The sequence below is a fragment of the Brachyhypopomus gauderio genome, unplaced genomic scaffold, assembly GCF_052324685.1.
Source record: "Brachyhypopomus gauderio isolate BG-103 unplaced genomic scaffold, BGAUD_0.2 sc98, whole genome shotgun sequence".
Classification (NCBI taxonomy): Eukaryota; Metazoa; Chordata; class Actinopteri; order Gymnotiformes; family Hypopomidae; genus Brachyhypopomus; species Brachyhypopomus gauderio.
The window spans coordinates 346,533-372,600 of NW_027506919.1; the positions used below are offsets into that span (position 1 = coordinate 346,533).

General features: G+C 47.9%; 1 protein-coding gene and 12 non-coding genes across 13 annotated transcripts; 1 reads left to right on the forward strand and 12 right to left on the reverse strand.

The window, feature by feature from the left end:
- Positions 1-402: 402 nt before the first annotated feature.
- On the reverse strand, positions 403-476 carry trnat-agu (transfer RNA threonine (anticodon AGU)). The gene has a single exon. It is a non-coding gene; the product is annotated as a tRNA-Thr (tRNA).
- A 73-nt stretch (positions 477-549) lies between these two features.
- On the reverse strand, positions 550-639 carry trnar-ucu (transfer RNA arginine (anticodon UCU)). The gene is given in 2 exon segments: positions 550-585; positions 603-639. It is a non-coding gene; the product is annotated as a tRNA-Arg (tRNA).
- Positions 640-719: 80 nt separating this feature from the next.
- trnat-agu (transfer RNA threonine (anticodon AGU)) lies at positions 720-793 on the reverse strand. Its single transcript has one exon. It is a non-coding gene; the product is annotated as a tRNA-Thr (tRNA).
- Positions 794-1,353: 560 nt separating this feature from the next.
- trnat-agu (transfer RNA threonine (anticodon AGU)) lies at positions 1,354-1,427 on the reverse strand. The gene has a single exon. It is a non-coding gene; the product is annotated as a tRNA-Thr (tRNA).
- A 517-nt stretch (positions 1,428-1,944) lies between these two features.
- trnat-agu (transfer RNA threonine (anticodon AGU)) lies at positions 1,945-2,018 on the reverse strand. Its single transcript has one exon. It is a non-coding gene; the product is annotated as a tRNA-Thr (tRNA).
- A 2,697-nt stretch (positions 2,019-4,715) lies between these two features.
- trnat-agu (transfer RNA threonine (anticodon AGU)) lies at positions 4,716-4,789 on the reverse strand. The gene has a single exon. It is a non-coding gene; the product is annotated as a tRNA-Thr (tRNA).
- Positions 4,790-6,470: 1,681 nt separating this feature from the next.
- On the reverse strand, positions 6,471-6,544 carry trnaa-agc (transfer RNA alanine (anticodon AGC)). The gene has a single exon. It is a non-coding gene; the product is annotated as a tRNA-Ala (tRNA).
- Positions 6,545-6,788: 244 nt separating this feature from the next.
- trnat-agu (transfer RNA threonine (anticodon AGU)) lies at positions 6,789-6,862 on the reverse strand. The gene has a single exon. It is a non-coding gene; the product is annotated as a tRNA-Thr (tRNA).
- Positions 6,863-7,095: 233 nt separating this feature from the next.
- On the reverse strand, positions 7,096-7,169 carry trnat-agu (transfer RNA threonine (anticodon AGU)). Its single transcript has one exon. It is a non-coding gene; the product is annotated as a tRNA-Thr (tRNA).
- A 560-nt stretch (positions 7,170-7,729) lies between these two features.
- Positions 7,730-7,803, reverse strand: trnat-agu (transfer RNA threonine (anticodon AGU)). The gene has a single exon. It is a non-coding gene; the product is annotated as a tRNA-Thr (tRNA).
- A 2,135-nt stretch (positions 7,804-9,938) lies between these two features.
- trnat-agu (transfer RNA threonine (anticodon AGU)) lies at positions 9,939-10,012 on the reverse strand. Its single transcript has one exon. It is a non-coding gene; the product is annotated as a tRNA-Thr (tRNA).
- A 1,809-nt stretch (positions 10,013-11,821) lies between these two features.
- trnat-agu (transfer RNA threonine (anticodon AGU)) lies at positions 11,822-11,895 on the reverse strand. Its single transcript has one exon. It is a non-coding gene; the product is annotated as a tRNA-Thr (tRNA).
- Positions 11,896-13,335: 1,440 nt separating this feature from the next.
- On the forward strand, positions 13,336-25,958 carry LOC143496634 (U2 snRNP-associated SURP motif-containing protein-like). Its single transcript, XM_076992814.1, has 24 exons — positions 13,336-13,452; positions 14,085-14,167; positions 14,944-15,055; positions 15,490-15,599; positions 15,706-15,773; positions 16,147-16,241; positions 16,454-16,518; positions 16,694-16,859; positions 17,204-17,409; positions 18,008-18,051; positions 18,992-19,096; positions 19,207-19,273; positions 19,500-19,666; positions 19,913-20,075; positions 20,163-20,242; positions 22,279-22,366; positions 22,500-22,628; positions 22,787-22,982; positions 23,139-23,216; positions 23,434-23,467; positions 23,779-23,932; positions 24,049-24,159; positions 24,331-24,611; positions 24,804-25,958. The coding sequence occupies exons 2-24, from the start codon at positions 14,090-14,092 to the stop codon at positions 24,928-24,930; spliced, it is 2,724 nt and encodes a 907-aa protein (XP_076848929.1). The 5' UTR covers positions 13,336-13,452; positions 14,085-14,089; the 3' UTR covers positions 24,931-25,958.
- The last annotated feature ends 110 nt before the right edge of the window (positions 25,959-26,068 follow it).

The window sequence follows — 26,068 nt, forward strand, 5'->3', positions numbered from 1 at the left end:
GAGCCCAGTATGTGTTAAAGTTTTGACAGTTGCTCTTCAGCAGGAGGCTAAATGTCATGACCTAAAAACTGCTTATATAAAGGAAAGGCACCGCTGGGATTTGAACCCAGGACTTCCTGTTTACTAGACAGGCACTATGACCAGCTAAGCCACGGCGCCACGCCATGGCTTTTTACTGTGGATTGGTGTCATTAGTGAGGAGCGATGAATTTTGTTGTTTTCAAAGAAAAAACGACTCTGGGGGGACTCGAACCCACAACCTTTGAATGGCCACACACCTGCGTCTAGAAGTCCAATGCGCTATCCATTGCACCACAGAGCCCAGTATGTATTAAAGTTTTGACAGTTGCTCTTCAGCAGGAGGCTAAATGTCATGACCTAACAACTGCTTACATAATAGAAAGGCACCGCTGGGATTTGAACCCAGGACTTCCTGTTTACTAGACAGGCGCTATGACCAGCTAAGCCACGGCGCCACACAATGGCTTTTTACTGTGGATTGGTGTCATTAGTGAGGAGCAATGAATTTTGTTGTTTTCAAAGAAAAAACGACTCTGGTGGGACTCGAACCCACAACCTTTGAATGGCCACACACCTGCGTCTAGAAGTCCAATGCGCTATCCATTGCGCCACAGAGCCCAGTATGTGTTAAAGTTTTGACAGTTGCTCTTCAGCAGGAGGCTAAATGTCATGACCTAACAACTGCTTACATAAAGGAAAGGCACCGCTGGGATTTGAACCCAGGACTTCCTGTTTACTAGACAGGCGCTATGACCAGCTAAGCCACGGCGCCACGCCATGGCTTTTTACTGTGCATTGGTGTCATTAGTGAGGAGCGATGAATTTTGTTGTTTTCAAAGAAAAAATGACTCTGGTGGGACTTAAGCCCACAACCTTTGAATGGCCACACACCTGCGTCTAGAAGTCCAATGCGCTATCCATTGCGCCACAGAGCCCAGTATGTGTTAAAGTTTTGACAGTTGCTCTTCAGCAGGAGGCTAAATGTCATGACCTAACAACTGCTTACATAAAGGAAAGGCACCGCTGGGATTTGAACCCAGGACTTCCTGTTTACTAGAAAGGCGCTATGACCAGGTAAGCCACGGCGCCACGCCATGGCTTTTTACTGTGCATTGGTGTCATTAGTGAGGAGCGATGAATTTTGTGGTTTTCAAAGAAAAAACGACTCTGGTGGGATTTGAACCCACAACCTTTGAATGGCCACACACCTGCATCTAGATGTCCAATGCTCTATCCATTGCGCCACAGAGCCCAGTATGTGTTAAAGTTTTGACAGTTGCTCTTCAGCATGAGGCTGAATGTCATGACCTAACAACTGCTTACATAATAGAAAGGCACCGCTGGGATTTGAACCCAGGACTTCCTGTTTACTAGACAGGCGCTATGACCAGCTAAGCCACGGCGCCACGCCATGGCTTTTAACTGTGGATTGGTGTCATTAGTGAGGAGCGATGAATTTTGTTGTTTTCAAGGAAAAAACGACTCTGGTGGGACTCGAACACACAACCTTTGAATGGCCACACACCTGCGTCTAGAAGTCTAATGCGCTATCCATTGCGCCACAGAGCCCAGTATGTGTTAAAGTTTTGACAGTTGCTCTTCAGCAGGAGGCTAAATGTCATGACCTAACAACTGCTTACATAAAGGAAAGGCACCGCTGGGATTTGAACCCAGGACTTCCTGTTTACTAGACAGGCGCTATGACCAGCTAAGCCACGGCGACACGCCATGGCTTTTTACTGTGCATTGGTGTCATTAGTGAGGAGCGATGAATTTTGTTGTTTTCAAAGAAAAAACGACTCTGGTGGGACTTCCAATGCGCTATCCATTGCACCACAGAGCCCAGTATGTGTTAAAGTTTTGACAGTTGCTCTTCAGCATGAGGCTGAATGTGATGACCTAACAACTGCTTACATAATAGAAAGGCACCGCTGGGATTTGAACCCAGGACTTCCTGTTTACTAGACAGGCGCTATGACCAGCTAAGCCACGGCGCCACGCCATGGCTTTTTACTGTGGATTGGTGTCATTAGTGAGGAGCGATGAATTTTGTTGTTTTCAAAGAAAAAACGACTCTGGTGGGACTTGAACCCACAACCTTTGAATGGCCACACACCTGCATCTAGATGTCCAATGCTCTATCCATTGCGCCACAGAGCCCAGTATGTGTTAAAGTTTTGACAGTTGCTCTTCAGCATGAGGCTGAATGTCATGACCTAACAACTGCTTACATAATAGAAAGGCACCACTGGGATTTGAACCCAGGACTTCCTGTTTACTAGACAGGCGCTATGACCAGCTAAGCCACGGCGCCACGCCATGGCTTTTAACTGTGGATTGGTGTCATTAGTGAGGAGCGATGAATTTTGTTGTTTTCAAAGAAAAAATGACTCTGGTGGGACTCGAACCCACAACCTTTGAATGGCCACACACCTGCGTCTAGAAGTCTAATGCGCTGTCCATTGCGCCACAGAGCCCAGTATGTGTTAAAGTTTTGACAGTTGCTCTTCAGCAGGAGGCTAAATGTCATGACCTAACAACTGCTTACATAAAGGAAAGGCACCGCTGGGATTTGAACTCAGGACTTCCTGTTTACTAGACAGGCGCTATGGCCAGCTAAGCCACGGCGACACGCCATGGCTTTTTACTGTGCATTGGTGTCATTAGTGAGGAGCGATGAATTTTGTTGTTTTCAAAGAAAAAACGACTCTGGTGGGACTTCCAATGCGCTATCCATTGCACCACAGAGCCCAGTTTGTGTTAAAGTTTTGACAGTTGCTCTTCAGCAGGAGGCTAAATGTCATGACCTAACAACTGCTTACATAAAGGAAAGGCACCGCTGGGATTTGAACCCAGGACTTCCTGTTTACTAGACAGGCACTATGACCAGCTAAGCCACGGCGCCGCGCCATGGGCCTCGAACCCACGACCTTACCACACACCTGCGTCTAGAAGTCCAATGCGCTATCCATTGCACCACAGAGCTCAGTATGTGTTAAAGTTTTGTCAGTTGCTCTTCAGCATGAGGCTGAATGTCATGACCTAACAACTGCTTACATAATAGAAAGGCACAGCTGGGATTTGAACCCAGGACTTCCTGTTTACTAGACACGGGCTATGATCAGCTAAGCCACGGCGCCGTACCATGGCTTTTTACTGTGGATTGGTGTCATTAGTGAGGAGCGATGAATTTTTTTGTTTTCAAAGAAAAAACGACTCTGGTGGGACTCGAACCCACAACCTTTGAATGGCCACACACCTGCGTCTAGAAGTCTAATGCGCTATCCATTGCGCCACAGAGCCCAGTATGTGTTAAAGTTTTGACAGTTGCTCTTCAGCAGGAGGCTAAATGTCATGACCTAACAACTGCTTACATAAAGGAAAGGCACCGCTGGGATTTGAACTCAGGACTTCCTGTTTACTAGACAGGCGCTATGGCCAGCTAAGCCACGGCGACACGCCATGGCTTTTTACTGTGCATTGGTGTCATTAGTGAGGCGCGATGAATTTTGTTGTTTTCAAAGAAAAAACGACTCTGGTGGGACTTCCAATGCGCTATCCATTGCACCACAGAGCCCAGTTTGTGTTAAAGTTTTGACAGTTGCTCTTCAGCAGGAGGCTAAATGTCATGACCTAACAACTGCTTACATAAAGGAAAGGCACCGCTGGGATTTGAACCCAGGACTTCCTGTTTACTAGACAGGCACTATGACCAGCTAAGCCACGGCGCCGCGCAATGGGCCTCGAACCCACGACCTTACCACACACCTGCGTCTAGAAGTCCAATGCGCTATCCATTGCACCACAGAGCTCAGTATGTGTTAAAGTTTTGTCAGTTGCTCTTCAGCACGAGGCTGAATGTCATGACCTAACAACTGCTTACATAATAGAAAGGCACAGCTGGGATTTGAACCCAGGACTTCCTGTTTACTAGACAGGGGCTATGATCAGCTAAGCCACGGCGCCGTACCATGGCTTTTTACTGTGGATTGGTGTCATTAGTGAGGAGCGATGAATTTTTTTGTTTTCAAAGAAAAATTGACTGGTGGGACTCGAACCCACAACCTTTGAATGGCCACACACCTGCGTCTAGAAGTCCAATGCGCTAGCCATTGCGCCACACAGCTCAGTATGTGTTAAAGTTTTGAGAGTTGCTCTTCAGCATGAGGCTGAATGTCATGACCTAACAACTGCTTACATAATAGAAAGGCACCGCTGGGATTTGAACCCACAACCTTCAAATGGCCACACACCTGCGTCTAGAAGTCCAATGCGCTATCCATTACGCCACAGAGCCCAGTATCTGTTAAAGTTTTGACAGTTGCTCTTCAGCATGAGGCTGAATGTCATGACCTAACAACTGCTTACATAATAGAAAGGCACCGCTGGGATTTGAACCCAGGACTTCCTGTTTACTAGACTGGCGCTATGAAAAGCTAAGACACGGCGCCACGCCCTGGCTTTTTACTGTGGATTGGTGTCATTAGTGAGGAGCGATGAATTTTGTTGTTTTCAAAGAAAAGACAACTCTGGTGGGACTCGAACCCACAACCTTTAAATGGCCACACACCTGCGTCTAGAAGTCCAACGCGCTATCCATTGCACCACAGAGCTCAGTATGTGTTAAAGTTTTGACAGTTGCTCTTCAGCATGAGGCTGAATGTCATGACCTAACAACTGCTCACATAATAGAAAGGCACCGCTGGGATTTGAACCCAGGACTTCCTGTTTACTAGACAGGCGCTATAACCAGCTAAGCCACGGCGCCGTACCATAGATTTTTACTGTGGATTGGTGTCATTAGTGAGGAGCGATGAATTTTGTTGTTTTCAAAGAAAAAACAACTCTGGTGGGACTCGAACCCACAACCTTTGAATGGCCACACACCTGCGTCTAGAAGTCCAATGCGCTATCCATTGCGCCACAGAGCCCAGTATGTGTTAAAGTTTTGACAGTTGCTCTTCAGCAGGAGGCTAAATGTCATGACCTAACAACTGCTTACATAAAGGAAAGGCACCGCTGGGATTTGAACCCAGGACTTCCTGTTTACTAGACAGGCGCTATGACCAGCTAAACCACGGCGCCGCACCATGGCTTTTTACTGTGCATTGGTGTCATTAGTGAGGAGCGATGAATTTTGTTGTTTTCAAAGAAAAAACAACTCTGGTGGGACTTGAACCCACAACCTTTAAATGGCCACACACCTGCGTCTAGAAGTCCAATGCGCTAGCCATTGCGCCACAGAGCCCAGTATGTGTTAAAGTTTTGACAGTTGCTCTTCAGCAGGAGGCTAAATGTCATGACCTAACAACTGCTTACATAAAGGAAAGGCACCGCTGGGATTTGAACCCAGGACTTCCTGTTTACTAGACAGGCGCTATGATCAGCTAAGCCACGGCGCCGCGCCATGGCTTTTTACTGTGCATTGGTGTCATTAGTGAGGAGCGATGAATTTTGTTGTTTTCAAAGAAAAAACAACTCTGGTGGGACTTGAACCCACAACCTTTAAATGGCCACACACCTGCGTCTAGAAGTCCAATGCGCTAGCCATTGCGCCACAGAGCCCAGTATGTGTTAAAGTTTTGACAGTTGCTCTTCAGCAGGAGGCTAAATGTCATGACCTAACAACTGCTTACATAAAGGAAAGGCACCGCTGGGATTTGAACCCAGGACTTCCTGTTTACTAGACAGGCGCTATGATCAGCTAAGCCACGGCGCCGCGCCATGGCTTTTTACTGTGCATTGGTGTCATTAGTGAGGAGCGATGAATTTTGTTGTTTTCAAAGAAAAAACAACTCTGGTGGGACTCGAACCCACAACCTTTGAATAGCCACACACCTGCGTCTAGAAGTCCAATGCGCTATCCATTGCGCCACACAGCTCAGTATGTGTTAAAGTTTTGACAGTTGCTCTTCAGCATGAGGCTGAATGTCATGACCTAACAACTGCTTACATAATAGAAAGGCACCGCTGGGATTTGAACACACAACCTTCGAATGGTCACACACCTGCTTCTAGATGACCAATGCGCAATCCATTGTGCACCAGAGCCCACTATGTGTTAAAGTTTTGACAGTTGCTCTTCAGCAGGAGGCTTAATGTCATGACCTAACAACTGCTTACATAAAGGAAAGGCACCGCTGGGATTTGAACCCAGGACTTCCTGTTTACTAGACAGGCGCTATGACCAGCTAAGCCACGACGCCACGCCATAGCTTTTTACTGTGGATTGGTGTCATTAGTGAGGAGCGATGAATTTTGTTGTTTTCAAAGAAAAAACAACTCTGGTGGGACTCGAACCCACAACCTTTGAATGGCCACACACCTGCGTCTAGAAGTCCAATGCGCTATCCATTACGCCACAGAGCCCAGTATGTGTTAAAGTTTTGACAGTTGCTCTTCAGCATGAGGCTGAATGTCATGACCTAACAACTGCTTACATAATAGAAAGGCACCGCTGGGATTTGAACCCAGGACTTCCTGTTTGCTAGACAGGCGCTATGACAAGCTAAGACACGGCACCACGCCCTGGCTTTTTACTGTGGATTGGTGTCATTAGTGAGGAGCGATGAATTTTGTTGTTTTCAAAGAAAAGACGACTCTGGTGGGACTCGAACCCACAACCTTTAAATGGCCACACACCTGCGTCTAGAAGTCCAATGCGCTATCCATTGCACCACAGAGCTCAGTATGTGTTAAAGTTTTGACAGTTGCTCTTCAGCATGAGGCTGAATGTCATGACCTAACAACTGCTTACATAATACAAAAGGCACCGCTGGGATTTGAACCCAGGACTTCCTGTTTACTAGACAGGCGCTATAACCAGCTAAGCCACGGCGCCGTACCAAAGCTTTTTACTGTGGATTGGTGTCATTAGTGAGGAGCGATGAATTTTGTTGTTTTCAAAGAAAAAATGACTCTGGTGGGACTCGAACCCACAACCTTCGAACGGCCACACACCTGCAACTAGATGTCCAATGTGCTATCCATTGCGCCACATAGTCCAGTACGTGTTAAAGTTTTGACAGTTGCTCTTCAGCAGGAGGCTTAATGTCATGACCTAACATAACAGAAAGGCACCGCTGGGATTTGAACCCAGGACTTCCTGTTTACTAGACAGGCGCTATGACCAGCTAAGCCACGGCGCCGTACCATGGCTTTTTACTGTGGATTGGTGTCATTAGTGAGGAGCGATGAATTTTGTTGTTTTCAAAGAAAAAACAACTCTGGTGGGACTCGAACCCACAAACTTTGAATGGCCACGTAGCAGCGTCTAGAAGTCTAATGCGCTATCCATTGCGCCACAGAGCCCACTATGTGTTAAAGTTTTGATAGTTGCTCTTCAGCATGAGGCTGAATGTCATGACCTAACAAATGCTTACATAATAGAAAGGCACCGCTGCGATTTGAACCCAGGACTTCCTGTTTACTAGACAGGCGCTATGACCAGCTAAGCCACGGCGCCGTACCATGGCTTTTTACTGTGGATTGGTGTCATTAGTGAGGAGCGATGAATTTTGTTGTTTTCAAAGAAAAAACAACTCTGGTGGGACTCGAACCCACAACCTTTGAATGGCCACACACCTGCGTATAGAAGTCCAATGCGCTATCCATTGCGCCACAGAGCCCAGTATGTGTTAAAGTTTTGACAGTTGCTCTTCAGCATGAGGCTGAATGTCATGACCTAATAACTGCTTACATAATAGAAAGGCACCGCTGGGATTTGAACCCAGGACTTCCTGTTTACTAGACAGGCGCTATGACCAGCTAAGCCACGGCGCCGTACCATGGCTTTTTACTGTGGATTGGTGTCATTAGTGAGGAGCGATGAATTTTGTTGTTTTCAAAGAAAAAACAACTCTGGTGGGACTCGAACCCACAACCTTTGAATGGCCACGTACCTGAGTCTAGAAGTCCAATGCGCTATCCATTGGACCACAGAGCCCAATATTTGTTAAAGTTTTGACAGTTGCTCTTCAGCATGAGGCTGAATGTCATGACCTAATAACTGCTTACATAATAGAAAGGCACCGCTGGGATTTGAACCCAGGAATTTCTGTTTACTAGACAGGCGCTATGACCAGCTAAGCCACGGCGCCACGCCATGGCATTTTACTGTGGATTGGTGTCATTAGTGAGGAGCGATGAATTTTGTTGTTTTCAAAGAAAAAACAACTCTGGTGGGACTCGAACCCACAACCTTCAAATGGACACACACCCGCGTCTAGAAGACCAATGCGCTATCCATTGCGCCACATAGTCCAGTACGGGTTTAAGTTTTGACAGTTGCTCTTCAGCATGAGGCTGAATGTCATGACCTAACAACTGCTTACATAATAGAAAGGCACAGCTGGGATTTGAACCCAGGTCTTCCTGTTTACTAGACAGGGGCTATGACCAGCTAAGCCACGACGCCACTCTTGGCTTTTTACTGTGGATTGGTGTCATTAGTGAGGAGCGATGAATTTTGTTGTTTTCAAAGAAAAAATGACTCTGGTAGGACTCGAACACACAACCTTTGAATGGCCACACACCTGCGTCTAGAAGTCCAATGCGCTATCCATTGCGCCACAGAGCCCAGTATGTGCTAAAGTTTTGACAGTTGCTCTTCAGCATGAGGCTGAATGTCATGACCTAACAACTGCTTACATAATAGAAAGGCACCGCTGTGATTAGAATGCAGGACCTTCTGTTTACTAGACAGGCGCTATGACCTGCTAAGCCACAGCACCGCTCCATGGAGTTTTGTTGTGGACTGGAGTCTTTAGTGAGGAGCGATGAATTTTGTTGTTTTCAAAGAAAAGACTACTCTGGTGGGACTCGAACCCACAACCTTTGAATGGCCACACACTTGAGCCTAGAAGTCTAATGCGCTATCCATTGTGCCACAGAGCCCAGTATGTGTTAAAGTTTTGACAGTTGCTCTTCAGCATGAGGCTGAATGTCATGACCTAACAACTGCTTACATAATAGAAAGGCACCACTGGGATTTGAACCCAGGACTTTCTGTTTACTAGACAAGCGCTATGACCAGCTAAGCCACGGCGCCGCTCCATGGAGTTTTGTTGTGGACTGGAGTCTTTAGTGAGGAGCGATGAATTTTGTTGTTTTCAAAGTAAAAACAACTCTGGTGGGACTCGAACCCACAACCTTTGAATGGCCACATACCTGCGTCTAGAAGTCCAATGCGCTATCCATTGCCCCACAGAGCTCAGTATGTGTTAAAGTTTTGACAGTTGCTCTTCAGCATGATGCTGAATGTCATGACCTAACAACTGCTTACATAATTGAAAGGCACTGCTGGGATTTGAACACAGGACTTCCTGCTTACTAGACAGGCGCTATGACCAGCTAAGCCACGGCGCCGTACCATGGCTTTTTACTGTGGATTGGTGTCATTAGTGAGGAGCGATGAATTTTGTTGTTTTCAAAGAAAAAACAACTCTGGTGGGACTCGAACCCACAACCTTTGAATGGCCACACACCTGCGTATAGAAGTCCAATGCGCTATCCATTGCGCCACAGAGCCCAGTATGTGTTAAAGTTTTGACAGTTGCTCTTCAGCATGAGGCTGAATGTCATGACCTAACATAACAGAAAGGCACCGCTGGGATTTGAACCCAGGACTTCCTGTTTACTAGACAGGGGCTATGACCAGCTAAGCCACGGCGCAGTACCAAGGGTTTTTTACTGTGGATTGGTGTCATTAGTGAGGAGCGATGAATTTTGTTGTTTTCAAAGAAAAAACAACTCTGGTGGGACTCGAACCCACAACCTTTGAATGGCCACGTACCTGAGTCTAGAAGTCCAATGCGCTATCCATTGGACCACAGAGCCCAATATTTGTTAAGGTTTTGACAGTTGCTCTTCAGCATGAGGCTGAATGTCATGACCTAATAACTGCTTACATAATAGAAAGGCACCGCTGGGATTTGAACCCAGGACTTCCTGTTTACTAGACAGGCGCTATGACCAGCTAAGCCACGGCGCCGTACCATGGCTTTTTACTGTGGATTGGTGTCATTAGTGAGGAGCGATGAATTTTGTTGTTTTCAAAGAAAAAACAACTCTCGTGGGACTCGAACCCACAACCTTTGAATGGCCACGTACCTGAGTCTAGAAGTCCAATGCGCTATCCATTGGACCACAGAGCCCAATATTTGTTAAAGTTTTGACAGTTGCTCTTCAGCATGAGGCTGAATGTCATGACCTAATAACTGCTTACATAATAGAAAGGCACCGCTGGGATTTGAACCCAGGACTTTCTGTTTACTAGACAGGCGCTATGACCAGCTAAGCCACGGCGCCACGCCATGGCTTTTTACTGTGGATTGGTGTCATTAGTGAGGAGCGATGAATTTTGTTGTTTTCAAAGAAAAAACAACTCTGGTGGGACTCGAACCCACAACCTTCAAATGGCCACACACCCGCGTCTAGAAGACCAATGCGCTATCCATTGCGCCACATAGTCCAGTACGGGTTAAAGTTTTGACAGTTGCTCTTCAGCATGAGGCTGAATGTCATGACCTAACAACTGCTTACATAATAGAAAGGCACAGCTGGGATTTGAACCCAGGACTTCCTGTTTACTAGACAGGGGCTATGACCAGCTAAGCCACGACGCCACGCTTGGCTTTTTACTGTGGATTGGTGTCATTAGTGAGGAGCGATGAATTTTGTTGTTTTCAAAGAAAAAATGACTCTGGTAGGACTCGAACACACAACCTTTGAATGGCCACACACCTGCGTCTAGAAGTCCAATGCGCTATCCATTGCGCCACAGAGCCCAGTATGTGCTAAAGTTTTGACAGTTGCTCTTCAGCATGAGGCTGAATGTCATGACCTAACATAACAGAAAGGCACCGCTGGGATTTGAACCCAGGACTTCCTGTTTACTAGACAGGGGCTATGACCAGCTAAGCCACGGCGCAGTACCAAGGGTTTTTTACTGTGGATTGGTGTCATTAGTGAGGAGCGATGAATTTTGTTGTTTTCAAAGAAAAAGCAAGTCTGGTGGGACACGAACCCACAACCTTTGAATGGCCACGTACCTGCGTCTAGAAGTCCAATGCGCTATCCATTGCCCCAAAGAGCTCAATATGTGTTAAAGTTTTGACAGTTGCTCTTCAGCATGAGGCTGAATGTCATGACCTAACAACTGCTTACATAATAGAAAGGCACCGCTGGGATTTGAACCCAGGACTTCCTGTTTACTAGACAGGCGCTATGACTAGCTAAGCCACGGCGCCGCTCCATGGAGTTTTGTTGTGGACTGGAGTCTTTAGTGAGGAGCGATGAATTTTGTTGTTTTCAAAGAAAAAACAACTCTGGTGGGACTCGAACACACAACCTTCAAATGGCCACACACCTGCAACTAGATGTCCAATGTGCTATCCATTGCGCCACATAGTCCAGTACGTGTTAAAGTTTTGACAGTTGCTCTTCAGCAGGAGGCTTAATGTCATGACCTAACATAACAGAAAGGCACCGCTGGAATTTGAACTCAGGACTTCCTGTTTACTAGACAGGCGCAATGACCAGCTAAGCCACGGTGCCGTACCATGGGTTTTTTACTGTGGATTGGTGTCATTAGTGAGGAGCGATGAATTTTGTTTTTTTCAAAGAAAAAGCAACTCTGGTGGGACTCGAACCCACAACCTTTGAATGGCCACGTACCTGCGTCTAGAAGTCCAATGCGCTATCCATTGCGCCACAGAGCCCACTATGTGTTAAAGTTTTGATAGTTGCTCTTCAGCATGAGGCTGAATGTCATGACCTAACAACTGCTTACATAATAGAAAGGCACCGCTGGGATTTGAACCCAGGACTTCCTGTTTACTAGACAGGCGCTATGACCAGCTAAGCCACGGCGCCGCTCCATGGAGTTTTGTTGTGGACAGGAGTCTTTAGTGAGGAGCGATGAATTTTGTTGTTTTCAAAGAAAAAACAACTCTGGTGGGACTCGAACCCACAACCTTTGAATGGCCACATACCTGCGTCTAGAAGTCCAATGTGCTATCCATTGCCCCACAGAGCTCAGTATGTGTTAAAGTTTTGACAGTTGCTCTTCAGCAGGAGGCTGAATGTCATGACCTAACAACTGCTTACATAATTGAAAGGCACTGCTGGGATTTGAACACAGGACTTCCTGTTTACTAGACAGGCGCTATGACCAGCTAAGCCACGGCGCCGCTCCATGGAGTTTTGTTGTGGACTGGTGTCTTTAGTGAGGAGCGATGAATTTTGTTGTTTTCAAAGAAAACAGGCATAACTGGGATTTGAACCCAAGACTTCCTGTTTACTAGGCAGGTGCAACGCTTCATGGTTTGCTGAAAAAAAAAGTTTGCTGTGCTAATAAAATTTCATCTTGTGCAGGGGCGCGGATGGCACTGGGGACGAGGGGGACATGTCCCCTCCAGATTTATATTATTATTTATATCTTATTATTATAAGATTTATATTATATATATTTTGTACAGCTTGGTCCCCCTCACTTCAGAATTTCCATCTGCGCCCCTGATCTTGTGCGAATCTGGTTGATGAATTTTGCCCGATATACTCTTATTGCATTTTCCTCTCAGCAGTGCTTGATTAAGGGATCAGAACCCAGGTGTCAAGGTGTTGATGTAACAGCAGAACACAAAGAAATCAAGCAAAGTATTTCTGCACAGATGTCAACAACTCACAATGAACTGGTAACTTCAAAACACGATGCGTTTCGTGTAGAACACATGCCATAAGAAACCCGTAGAAAAGAGTCAAATGCAGTTGTATAATCCAGGTTCAGAAAGTAAAAGTCCTCACCAGGATTTTGCTCAAGCTTCCTAGATTGTGTTGATTCCACTAATTTTACCTGGATTGCACTAATTAGAAAATCTAGCAAGCTTGAGCAAAATCCTGGTGAGGACTTTTACTTTCTGAACCTGGATTATACAACTCTGGTCAAATGGGTGGAAACCGATAGTTGGAACTCAACAAGCTCACTCGATGGCACTTGAATTCTCTACCTGACATGCTCCTCCTAATTAAACAGCGATATAGTTGGTGGCATGTGAGGCTTTTCGGAACTTCAGAAAAGATGCGACTCTGGCGGGATTGAAACCCACCAATTTTTGAACGGCCATAAAAATCTGATCAAAGCAGGCTAATGCGATAACCATCGCGCCACACCACCTACACCGGCGGCTGTGTTGGTGTTTAGCTTGAGCTTAAAGTGTTTCCTTTAATAATAACTTTCACGCTTGTCCCAACATGGCGTCCCCGTTTTCCTGCTCCCGAACAGCGCGCACGTCCGTTGGCGACGCTTCAAGGAGCTCCGCTCTGATTGGTCCCGCTCTCGTCGCGTCATTTTCCGCTATTTCCATTTTTAGAAAATCCAAAATGGCGGATTAATAATAAAACGCACGGTTCATTCTTTATGGCATCAACCATGTAAGTCTCGCTGTTGATTCTTAACGCACACACAACAACTGGGCGCACGATAGCACCTCCCTGGTCTTCAGCTTGTTTCGTGAGGCTCGTTTGCTGACGACCGTCCTCAGAAGTTAACTTGAGGCTGGTGAATTGGGTACCTAGCTAGCCTGGCTAAGTAGCTGGTCGGCTATCTCTTTAGGGGGGTGGCGCCTTCCGTGACAATTAACCATTTTACCACCTTATCATGAACCTTTTATTAACGTTATATGCAGGTTTTAATGTGCCAAGCAAGCACAGAGTGTGCTAACGAGCACCTCTGGTGCTGTGGTTGTGAGCCCAAAGAACATTAGCCTCGCTAGCCTCGCAGCTAGCCGCCCTAGCCAGGGTTTGGGTCCATCACGTCTGCGGAATCACACGCGTGTTGTGCGTGTGCGTGTGACATGGTGTGTGTGTGTGTGGTTGGGTTGCACAAACACGGCTTTGTGTTGTTGTTTCGGGGGGACTAGATGATGATTGGTGATGTTGTTAGAAGTGTGTCTTCAGTCGGGGGCCACTGCGTTCATCAAACGTTGTTCTGGGTCTCGAGTGAACTAAGTTTGATAAGAGGATGATGATGATGATGGTATTCCGTGTGTTGTCTCAAATTATAGTCGACATGGCAGACAAAAAAGGGAAGTCCGCGGGAGTGAAGAGGGTCCTGACCAAGAAGGAGCAAGAGGAGCTCAAGAAAAAGGTACCGCGAGTGTTGCTCCTGGTTATCTCCTTCTGGGGAACCGTGTCAGGTAGTCAGTGTCTCCAGAGGAACATCTTAATATTTACCTGCCTTTTCAGTCCCCCTTTCGTTTTCTTCTACCCCCCTCATCTTTATTTATGTTGTTGGTTTAAGCTTTTAAAACTATGCTTGTAAAATGCCCATGTCATCAGCATGAACATTTAGAATAACAGTGTAGCATGCATGACTTTTTAATTGCTGTAAATGATAACCAAAGTGGGCATGGTATTTATGAGGCTGTCTGTCAGTTAAGTGAGTGACATAGCAGTCATGGGTGCTCATTGTGAAGATTAGACCCAGTCTTGGGGCTAGAAGGTGATAAACACCAAAACCATTAGTGTTGCTACTCTGTTGTTGGCCCTGTGTGGGGAGATGTGGGGGCAGCACACAACTGCTACCAGTGGGCAGGAGGTGTAGGCAGTAATATGAAATCAAAAAGAATTTTTGTGTGTTTTCACATTACTTAAAATATCAGATCTGATCTGTGTCGCATATAGGAAAATAAATTCCGCCCTCTAGTATGAACATTGTTTTCAAGCCCATGTAATTTGTGTTGGAAATAAACTCTGCAGGAGCAGGATATGTAACCGCAGGCTTATCTAATAAAAACAAAAATACCAGCAGTGTCTACTGTGGTACTATAGCATCGTTGTCATATTATTGCAGGTATTATTCACTTTTGTAAATGAAAATGACGTTTTTTTTCCTGTATGACTGTTTGTTGCTGTGGTTTGTAGGAGGAGGAGAAGGCTGCTGAGGTTTTTGAGGAGTTCTTGGCATCTTTTGACGGCAGCGAGAAGGGCAACGTTAAGACGTTCGTACGAGGGGGGATCGTGAACGCCACTAAAGGTGAAAAAACTGTGGACCGCAGTGCTGTCGGAAAGTCTTCTGTAACAGGACATGTGACGGAGCTGAAGTCTAAGCTTGTGTAAAGTGTGCCTGCACAAGTCAAACTGTTCTTTCAGCTCTTTACATGAACTGACAGATGACCCTTGGGGTGGGTTTGCAAATGTATCCTGGCTTAGGCAGGGTTGTAAGACGGAGTTTTAAAGGAGGCACTTTGTGTACTATCATTAAGATTGTGGTCCTAAGATTTTCTTACTTTTCACAGTCCCTGCAGACCCTTCCTTTGCCATTGCATTCCTGGTCTGTTCAGACTCCCAGCACACCCAGCTGTGTTGGTTATTGAGTGTCCTGTCCTCCCGATCGGTCCCTTGCGTTAAACAGCACTGATGTGCAGGGATTTTGTAAATCCTCTCTCTCTCTCCCTATCCCTCCTACAGAGGAAGAGGCTGCTGAGGTGAAGAAGAGTAAGCTGTACAGACCCGCGGCGAAGTTTGCTCCCATCCCTGCGAGCGTGTTGTCGCTGCAGCCTGCCGAGCTACGGAAAAATGTGAGTGGCAGTGGGGTGTGTGAGCGAAGCCACGCCCAGTTTAGGGTGCAGAGTCGATTTGGCCGAGCATGGCCTAACCTACGGGAATCCTTGTCTCTCCTCACAGGTTGTCAAAAAGAAAGCGGAAGAGAAGAAGAAGAGTAATCTGGAGCTCTTCAAAGAAGAACTGAAACAGTAGGTCTTCCTGCCACTCGCATAGGGCCGCACCACGCGGCTATGAGCTTCTCACTCTTTCTCGCTGCTGTCTCACCAGTGTCTCCCTTTTCTCTGCGCTCATGCAGCAGGCCGGGGGGGGTCAAGCTTGCGCGTGTTTGGTTTGTTTCTTTGAGCGTGCTTCCCCCACACTGCCACATGCTCTTAGCGTAGCGTCTGTGCACAGTCTGCCCGCGTTGGGCTTGAAGTGGTGCAGTGTGGGGGGAAACCGGGCCACACACTGCACTTCTGTAGTTGTGCTTTTTTAAGTGATGGATGACGTTTGACTGGTGTTTACCATGCAACAGTAGCAGGATGTGGAGAGCAGGCCAGTGAGTCTCGCTGTGTGTCCCAGAATACAGGAGGAGAGGGAGGAGCGCTACAAGCGGAAGAAGAACGACCCAGGAGGGGTGTACCCAGACCTGGACCTGCCCATGACGCGCCGCTCCAGTGAGGCCCACACACACACACACACACACACACACACACACACACAGTGTTGGCTCAGCACACAGCTGGTCGTGTAGTGGTGAGAAGTGCTGTGGGTGTGTTCTCTGTGCTGTCCTAATCCCGCTTTGCGTTGAATGTGTTGATGAAGGTTCTTCGTGTTGTGTGTCTGAGAGGTCCATCCTCACTCTGCCCTGTGTGTTCTTTTCATCCAGTATTTGATGACGACCCCACAGTGCCAACGACCACTAACCTCTACATTGGCTGCATCAACCCCAAGGTACACGTGTAACGGGCTGAGTGTGGTCATTGTCTAAAACAGAAAACATGATGGAGACCTGCCATTATAGAGTGACCAACGATTACAAGAGTGTTTCCTTGTTGTCAGGTTGAATGCACACATAACCACTGTGTGTGTGTGTGTGTGTGTGTGTGTGTGTGTGTGTGTGTGGCAGATGACGGAGGAGATGCTGTGTAAGGAGTTCGGCAAGTACGGCCCGCTGGCGAGCGTGAAGATCATGTGGCCGCGGACGGAGGAGGAGCGCACCAGGGTGACCAACCGCGGCTTCGTGGCCTTCATGACGCGCAAGGACGCGGAGAGAGCGTTGGCGGCGCTGGATGGCGAGTATCTCCCCGTCCCTCCGCTCTCCCCGGCCGTGGAAGCCCGCTCTCCTCATTACGTGTTAAAACTGCGGAAGGAATGAAACGCTGTAACCTGCATACTGAGCCTAAGCCACTCAAACATTTTACGATAAAAAAAAACTAAATAAAAATGAGCGAGGTGACTGATGCCCAGGTGAGAAGGGCTTCAGTCTGCTGCTGGGAAAGAGGGATAGACTACAGGAAGGCCCGCTCTAGTTAAATGAGTAGTGTTATGTTTGTGAGCTCAAGCTGGGGAGGCGTCTTCGTTCTGTTTGGCTTGGGTGGCGTCCGTTCACCGTGAAGCCCCCTTCCGCCCCCTTCAGGTAAAACGGTGATGGGTTTCGAGATGAAGCTGGGATGGGGGAAGGCGGTGCGTATCCCGCCCCAGCCCCTCTACACGCCCGTCGGGGTGCTGAAGACCACGGCACCCCCGCCGCCCTCCGGCCTCCCTTTCAACGCCCAGCCGCGAGACCGCTTCCGCAACGACTTCACCAAGCCCCGCAGCCGATCGCAGGAGGACTTCTATAAGGTGAAACTCCGCCCACAGCTCCAGCGTGGGGGTGGGGCTTTTGTGTTGGAGTAGCGTTTAAAATGGGGGTTTTCATTTAGGTGAATCTGACAGTAGGATTTGTTAATTTTACACGTACAGTGCATTTTAGCAAACATTGTATCTTTGTTCGTTTTACTATTATTTCCTTTAGTTAGGAGTTCATAAAATGAAATTAACCAGGCTTCTCATACTAGTTTATGAAAACAATGCTAATCTGCTTAATGGCAGGTTAGCATTTGACGAGTCAAAGTCACACTGGCATGTCCGTAAGGTTAACATGGTTGTCAGGTGTGGTGGGTCTTCAGGCCAGAGAGGCAGGTTTTTTTAACCGTCACTGAACACCAATATCTTCTGATGAGCAGTATTAATGTCGTATCCCATATAAATTGCGGGCTTACGTAATCTCAAAGTGACTAGATGAGTCTAGAGTGGATTCTGAGCCGAGCACACTTCTGCACTGTGTGTGTGACTACAGTGACGATGTTTTGCACTTTTGTGTGACTGTGGTGCGGTTTTTGTAAACATAAACTCATGTTATTGTTTGTATCTTCATCACGTGGTTTGACGTCACGAACAGACTCTGTACGACGCCGTAGTGACAGTGGTTATCCCATCAGAAAGGTACACACTCTTTATCCATTTGATATTACAGTATGACTCCGAAAATCTCTCACACACACACGTGCGGTAGGCCTAGACAGCATTTAGCAACCCCAGAACCAGGTGTACCAGGTGTGTACCAGGTGTAGCGTTGAAATTAGCACATAGACTGTGAGATCACAGACACACACCCCAGACAGACATAGGACACTGGGGCTACCCTAATAATACCTGATGATTCCCCATTAGTACACACGGTTTTCAACCAGTAGTCATCAGACAGCGAACACCCACATGTACACTTAGCAACTACAGAAAGCCACAGTCATACATTTAGACTGTGTGTGTGAAATAATTCTGTGGTACACACCTCAAAATCAGTCTCAAAACAGCTCTCCGTTTTGGAGTTGTTATTCAGTGCCTGAAAGCACAGTGAACTCTTGAGGACATAGAAGCCAACTTAAAGACGCCAAATGGAGTTTGGAAATACGCCACTAAAAGAGGGTTAAAGGGGCCCCAGAAACCATGCTTTTCCAAAATAAAAGTCCTGTAGATACATTCACATATTTGGCTGGGGTTTTATGGAATGGGAGAGGGTCTCCTTACTACCACCGTCAGCTGGACGAAGCATGCATCGGGCAGCTTTAAGGGGTGGGTCTGGGGGGTGTGGCCTCAGTAAGGTAGCCCTGCACCTGCGGCTCCTCCCTCCTCCTGAGCTCAGTTTCATCCTCTACCACACCTGACATTTGGAACTAGAACACCAGAGCCAGGACTATTTGGCTTTAAGTTTGGGACTAACCTCGGGCCGGAGGGCGGGGCTGTGGGTGAGAGCTCGAGATGGGCCCGGTTTAGGGGGACACGGCACCGCCACGCTGAGCGAGCGAGGGGGGGGGCGGGGTTATCAGGGAGGAGGCGGGGACTGTGGGTCATACTCTCATCTCTCTGTGTTTTGGCTGGGCAGGAGCTTGCTGTGCCTCATCCACAGGATGATCGAGTTTGTGGTGAGGGAGGGGCCCATGTTTGAGGCCATCATCATGAGCCGGGAGAAGAACAATCCGGACTTCAGGTGTGTGTGATTTAGAGCACGCAGGTGTGTGTGAACTGTTGCGTAAACATACGTCAGGGCTCTGAGGTCAGCTGTGTTTGTGTCACTGAAGCCTTTTGTGTCTCACGCAGGTTTCTGTTTGATAACAAGAGCCAGGAGCACGTGTACTACAGGTGGAAGCTCTACTCCATCCTGCAGGTGAGTGGACCCTCGCCGGGCCTGCAGCTCCAATCACCGCAGAACTGGATCAGTGCTCTCGACGGATGGACTTTATTAACCTGGACCTCTGCTTCCTGTTCTCACACCTGAATTTGCACCTCCATCTCTCCCTACACTCTTCTCTCTCTTTCCATTTTTCCTTCTTCCTCCTCCCCCTCTCTTTCTCTCTGTCCATCTCTCTCTCTCTCTCTCTCTCTCTGAGCAGGGAGAGAGCCCGAACGAGTGGAAGACGTCTCCCTTCCGAATGTTCCGGTGTGGCTCTTTATGGAAACCCCCTGTCCTCAATCCATATCTCCACGGCGATGAGGAGCAAGAGGATGGGGATTCCCCATCCCAGGAGGAGGAGCTGAAGAAAGGACAGTTGAAGGCAGAGTATGTGTGTGTGCGGGTGGAGGCGACCTTGAGTGTGTGTGCGGGTGGAGGCGACCTTGAGTGTGTGTGCGGGTGGAGGCGACCTTGAGTGTGTGTGCGGCTGGAGGCGACCTTGAGTGTGTCTGCGGGTGGAGGCGACGTTGAGTGTGTGTGCGGGTGGAGGCGACCTTGAGTGTGTGTGCGGCTGGAGGCGACCTTGAGTGTGTCTGCGGGTGAAGGTTAGTGACATGCCGCTGTATGTGTCAGGCACAGGGAGCAGCTGGAGGCGTTGTTGAGGGGTTTAACCCCTCGCAGGGTGGAGATCGGTGATGCGATGCTCTTCTGTCTGGAGAGGGCCGAGGCTGCGGAGGAGGTGGTGACCTGCATCGCCGAGGCCCTCTCTATACTGCACACACCCCTACAGAAGAAGGTCAGCGTGCACACACACTCCAAGGCATACGCTTTACACACACACACACACACACACACACAATCACTGTGCTCTTTTTCTGTGCAGGTTGCAAGGCTGTATCTGGTTTCAGACATCTTGTACAACTCCTGTGCCAAAGTTGCTAATGCCTCCTACTACCGCAAATAGTAAGCTCTCTCTCTCCCTCCCTCTCTCTATCCATCCTTCACTCCCTCTCTCTCCCTCCCTCCCTCTCTCTATCCACCACCTCTCTCTCCCCATCCCTTCCTCTCTCTCTCTCTCCCCCTCCCTCTCTCCTCATCTTGATTCATATTATATCATATCATATTATATATGTGTGTGTGTGTGTGTGTGTGTGTGTGTGTGTGTGTGTGTGTGTGTGTGGGCTGCATGATGTAGATAAAGACAAAAAACCTTAAAGTATTTATTTAAGCACTTCTTGGATGACAACATGGATGAGACTACACTTCTGCATTTGATGTGAAATGATGGTTAAATATCGCAGTTATTTTATAAAAGATGGACATACAAAATGCAGCTGCTTTTCAGACCAGTTGATGAGGTGGTGTGAGAAAGTGCCCCGGGCTGCTGTACGCTGGGGTAAATGATCAGGTGGTGTGAGAACGTGCCCCTGGCCGGTGTACGCTGGGGTAAATAATCAGGTGGTGTGAGTACGTGCCCCGGGCTGGTGTAGGCTGGGGTAAATGAGCAGGTGGTGTGAGAACGTGCCCCTGGCCGGTGTACGCTGGGGTAAATAATCAGGTGGTGTGAGTACGTGCCCCGGGCTGGTGTAGGCTGGGGTAAATAATCAGGTGGTGTGAGTACGTGCCCCGGGCTGGTGTAGGCTGGGGTAAATAATCAGGTGGTGTGAGAACGTGCCCCTGGCTGGTGTAGGCTGGGCTAAATGATCAGGTGGTGTGAGAACGTGCCCCTGGCCGGTGTACGCTGGGGTAAATGATCAGGTGGTGTGAGAATGTGCCCCTGGCTGGTGTAGGCTGGGGTAAAAGAGCAGGTGGTGTGAGAATGTGCCCCTGGCTGGTGTAGGCTGGGGTAAATAATCAGGTGGTGTGAGAATGTGCCCCTGGCCGGTGTAGGCTGGGGTAAATAATCAGGTGGTGTGAGAATGTGCCCCTGGCCGGTGTAGGCTGGGGTAAATAATCAGGTGGTGTGAGTACGTGCCCCTGGCTGGTGTAGGCTGGGGTAAATGAGCCGATCCATGGGGCAGTTCAGCTTCTCTCCGCACAAGCAGGCTGGCCATGCACAGGCCGGCCATGCACAGGCCTGTGGGACGAGAACTGTGCGCAAGAAACACATATGCAAAAAATATGCAAAACACTGCTACAAATAACCATATAATTATACATATTCATATTACATATCATTCATTTGCAACTTAAAAAAGAACAAAATGTAACATAATATACATAAATGTAAAAATAAATAGTAAAGGAGTGACTGAGGCAATGGTGATGATGTCATCAGTGAGGGGCTTTGCCTCTCCATGTAGCCCCTGTGTGAGCTGTACAATAAACACCGACTAGCTGCTCATAGTCTAGTGTGTGTTAACGAGAGTTTACTGTGTGTGTGTGTGTGTGTGTGTGTGTGTGTGTGTGTGTGTGTGTGTGTGTGTGTGTGTGGTGTATATTAAGGGGGTGTCTGTATTTGTATGTGTGTGTGTGGTGTATATTAAGGGGGTGTCTGTATATGTATGTATGTATGTATGTATATGTGGTATTTATTAAGGGGGGTCTATGTAAATGTGGTGTATATTAAGGGGGTGTCTGTATTTGTATGTATGTATGTATGTATATGTGGTATATATTAAGGGGGTGTCTGTATTTGTATGTATGTATGTATGTATGTATGTATATGTGGTGTATATTAAGGGGGTGTCGTCTGTATTTGTATGTATGTATATGTGGTGTATATTAAGGGGGTGTCTGTATTTGTATGTATGTATGTGGTGTATATTAAGGGGGTGTCTGTATTTGTATGTATGTATGTATATGTGGTGTATATTAAGGGGGTGTCTGTGTTTGTATGTATGTATGCATGTATATGTGGTGTATATTAAGGGGGTGTCTGTATTTGTATGTATGTATGTATATGTGGTGTATATTAAGGGGGTGTCTGTATTTGTATGTATGTATGTATGTATGTATGTATATGTGGTGTATATTAAGGGGGTTTGTCTGTTTTGCAGTTTTGAGTCACGGCTGCCTCAGATCTTCAGTGACGTGGGTGAAGCGTATCGGAACATCCAGGCCAGACTGCAGGCGGAGCAGTTTAAGGTGAGCAGCTCCTACACCCGCTCACCTACACCACAGCTCCTACACCCACACTCCTACTCTCTCTCTCGCTACCCTCTGTGTCCTCTGTGTTTTGATTTAGTTTTTTTCTGTCTCTCTCTCTCCCTCCCTTTAGCAAAGGATCATGGCCTGCTTCCGTGCCTGGGAAGACTGGGCCATTTACCCAGAATCCTTTCTGATACAGCTGCAGAATATCTTCCTGGGCCTGATCAAACCAGGAGAGGAAGTGATCGAGAAGAAAGAGGTGAGAGACATCAGACCCTCTGTGAAGTTTATGATGAAGCCCCAGCACAAGGCCTCAGTAGAAATACTCCGACAGGGTTGACTGTGCGGCAGTAGCCATGATTCACTCATTCTATGCAGCATTAAGGAGTGCCACTAATCAGCCCCCCCCAAATGCAGGTGTCCTCCCCAGGCTTGGACGGGGCTCCGTTAGACGGCACTCCCCTGGACGGGGCGGAGATCGACGGGACGCCTCTGGATGATCTGGATGGCTCCCCCATGCCATGGGACCCGTCCTCCATTGATGGCGTCCCCGTGGACGACCTGGACGGCGTCCCCCTCGGCCCCCCGGTGGACGACATCGACGGCGTGCCACGTGAGTGGAGAAGAAAGGGCGGGGCTTATGAGAGAGGGGCGTGTCTAGTAGACTCACACACAGCTTCTTCTGATACATCAGGCACATTCAGTGTGTGTGTGTGTGTGTGTGTGTGTGTGTGTGTGTGTGTGTGTGTGTGTGTGTGTAAAAACGCAGTGGATGAGGGTTTGGACAAGACATTACCCAGTGTGGCCCTGTCGAAATGGGAAAGAGTCGACGACATTGAGCCTTCAGGTAAACACACACACACGTGTATATACACATACATACACACCCACACACACCTTCACACAGATACACACACACATATATATACACATTCCACACATCACACACACAGACCCTATCCAAAATCATATAACTAAGTCTAAGTGATGTGTGTTGTTCCCCAACGTGACCTTGTCCACTGTAACATAAGCGCTGTGATGTTCTTGTGTGTTTGATGGTGTAGCTAAGATGGACTCGGACGACGGCAGGAGTGATGGGTGAGTTCCTCTCCTCTGAGGTGCCGCCCCCTGTGGCTGCCCTGCACTGAACGACCCGTTCTGGCGTCTGAGGAAGGTTGTGAATGTAATGTTACCGTAACGATCTGACGTCGGTGGAGAGCTGGCAGTCCAGCACATAGCTGCAGAATCAACGCCAAACTCTGAACTGCTAGCATGAGTCATCCAGACCAGAACCATTTAGTAACTAGCATGCTCTCTCTCTCTTCTTCCCCCCTATCTCTCTCTCTCTCTCTCTCTCTCTCTCTCTCTCTCTCTCCTCTCCTCTCCTCTCTCTCTCTCTCTCTCTCTAGCGAGGGCAAGGAGAATGAAGTGGACTCGGATGATGACAGCAGCAGCGGTGATGACGCCACCAGTCCCAGCAGGTATGAGGGGGCGGAGTTTAAGAGCAGCCTGCGCAACTTCGAGATGTCTGAGAACAAGAGGACCCGCCTACGAGAGCTGGAGGTGAGTGGCAGGGGGAGGAGCCACGGGAACACACGCCGGCCGGGGCCAGCGGCTCCACAACTCCACTGTGTGTGTGTGTGTGTGTGTGTGTGTGTGTGTGTGTGTGTGTGGGGCAGGTGAAGGTGATGAAGTTTCAGGATGAGTTGGAATCTGGGAAAAGGCAGAGGAAATCCAGCATGAGTGTGCAGCAGCAGGTTCAACACTATAGAAACAAGTTGCTACAGAAGGTACACACACACACCTTTCTGAACTGCTCCTACCAACCGTGCAAAATCCAAAGTTCTCCATAATTGCATGGCCGTATCGGTGCCTGTACTTAAACCCAGCTGAAGGGGTGGGGTTGGTGTGGCAGGTGAGTACGGCTGCACTGTGCTGACTCTGCCCCGCTCTCTCTGCAGGAGTTCGACAAAGACGAGGAGGAGAGGAAGGACAGGTCTACGGGCAAGCAGAAGGACCGCCTCCGAAAAGAGGAGCGCAGAGACCGGGGGGAGGACCGGAGTAAAGGACGAGAGAGGGAGAAGGACAGAGACAGAGAGAGAGAGAAGGACAGAGACAGAGAGAGAGAGAAGGACAGAGACAGAGAGAGGGAGAAGGACCGGGACAGAGAGAGAACCAGGAAGAACGAGGATCAAGAGAGGAGCAGGGGGAGGAGCCGTGATGAGGAGGAGAGGAGAGAGAGGTACACATTTCTATGGCATCACGTTATCGTTAGTCAATTAATCACTATAGTAATTAATGGCGAACAGCTATTAACCAATTAATGTGTCATCAGGACTGTAATGAGGCTCGTTATATGTGACACTGTGAAGACTTGTAGAACTGCGTGTGTAGCAAAGCTAACTGGTCTTTCGCTTGCTTTCTGCTCCTGAAGGACACGATCTCGGTCACCGAGGAGGTCAAAGCGCTCTCGATCCCCATCGCCACAGCGCAAGTCCCGCAAATCATCATCACGATCACCCCACCGCTCACACAAGAAGGCAAAGAAGAGCAAAAAATGAACTCTGACCTTTTGACCTCTGTGACCTTTATTCCTGTTTCTGAAGCATCTCAGTGGATGGCAGTCACAAACTGCATTTTCTTTCCTCACACACACACACACACACACACACACACACAATTTTCTCCCACAGATCTTCAGGACTGGACTTGGCCAACTGCTGTCTTGTTTATTTTCTGTGACTGCTCCACTCACAAACAAATCCTCCGGCTGAATTTTTGTAAAATGAAGTTCAAACATTTATGTGTACAGTTCTCTTAATTTAGTTTTGTTTTTAAAAGTCCCTCTTTGAAGAAATCTACTGCAGGATTGGCACCCCAAAACCTTTCCAATAAACAGCTCTTGGCAGGACTGGTGGGGAGGGGATGATGTGTGTCCTTTTGGTCAGGAACATGATCGGGCTGGAGGAAAACTGAAAGTGTGTATACACGCTCCTCAGTGTGCAGCCTCCTGCTCCTGCTCCTGGTCTTCTCTCACATCGCTGCAGGCCAGGGTTCCAGCTCATGGGCCTCGTTAGCTGAACGGGGTGGGGGACAGGTGGTGCTGGCGTTCTGATCTGCTGGGGTGTGATCCCTCAGCTGGCCACCATTTTATTGGGGCATCTGAACAAATCTGCACGGAAATCACCTGCTCAGAATCGGTTTGGTCCTCTTTTTTTTTTTGCCAGCAGGGAAAATGCAAATTTCTGAAATTATACGTACCTGACAATTTCTCACGTTCTAAGTCAATCTTGAACATGAGATTTTAAAATGTTCCTCAATTTAACATGTTCAGACATTTCTCTGGACTGGTCAAGCTCATGCAACACATTAAATAACTGTGCACAGATGTTATAAAAACGTAACTATTTATGACCTCATGGGGACTGGTTTAGTCATGAAGTCTTATGGGGACAGGCGAGACACCTTACACACACCACTCCTGTTAATCTCATGTGTCTGGTCTCCACCCATGTGTCTGTAGTCATTACTCGGGTCCTCTGTGCAGGACTGGAGCAGGTGGTGTGTAGTAAATGTGTCCTTGCTGTTACTATACGCTTGATGTTGATAACCTGACGCATACAAACATCACCCAACCCAGGCAGCTCTTTCATGGGAAAACCATTAGATTTTATTCTTTAGTGGATCAATCATTTAAAA

Bases quoted from the DNA above. Each gene is read 5' to 3' on its own strand.
- LOC143496634 (XM_076992814.1), top strand. From the start codon at position 14,090: ATGGCAGACAAAAAAGGGAAGTCCGCGGGAGTGAAGAGGGTCCTGACC. The intron at 17,410-18,007 runs GTGAAACTCCGC...CGTCACGAACAG, and splicing joins CGCAGGAGGACTTCTATAAG to ACTCTGTACGACGCCGTAGT. The intron at 22,983-23,138 runs GTGAGTGGAGAA...GTAAAAACGCAG, and splicing joins CGACATCGACGGCGTGCCAC to TGGATGAGGGTTTGGACAAG.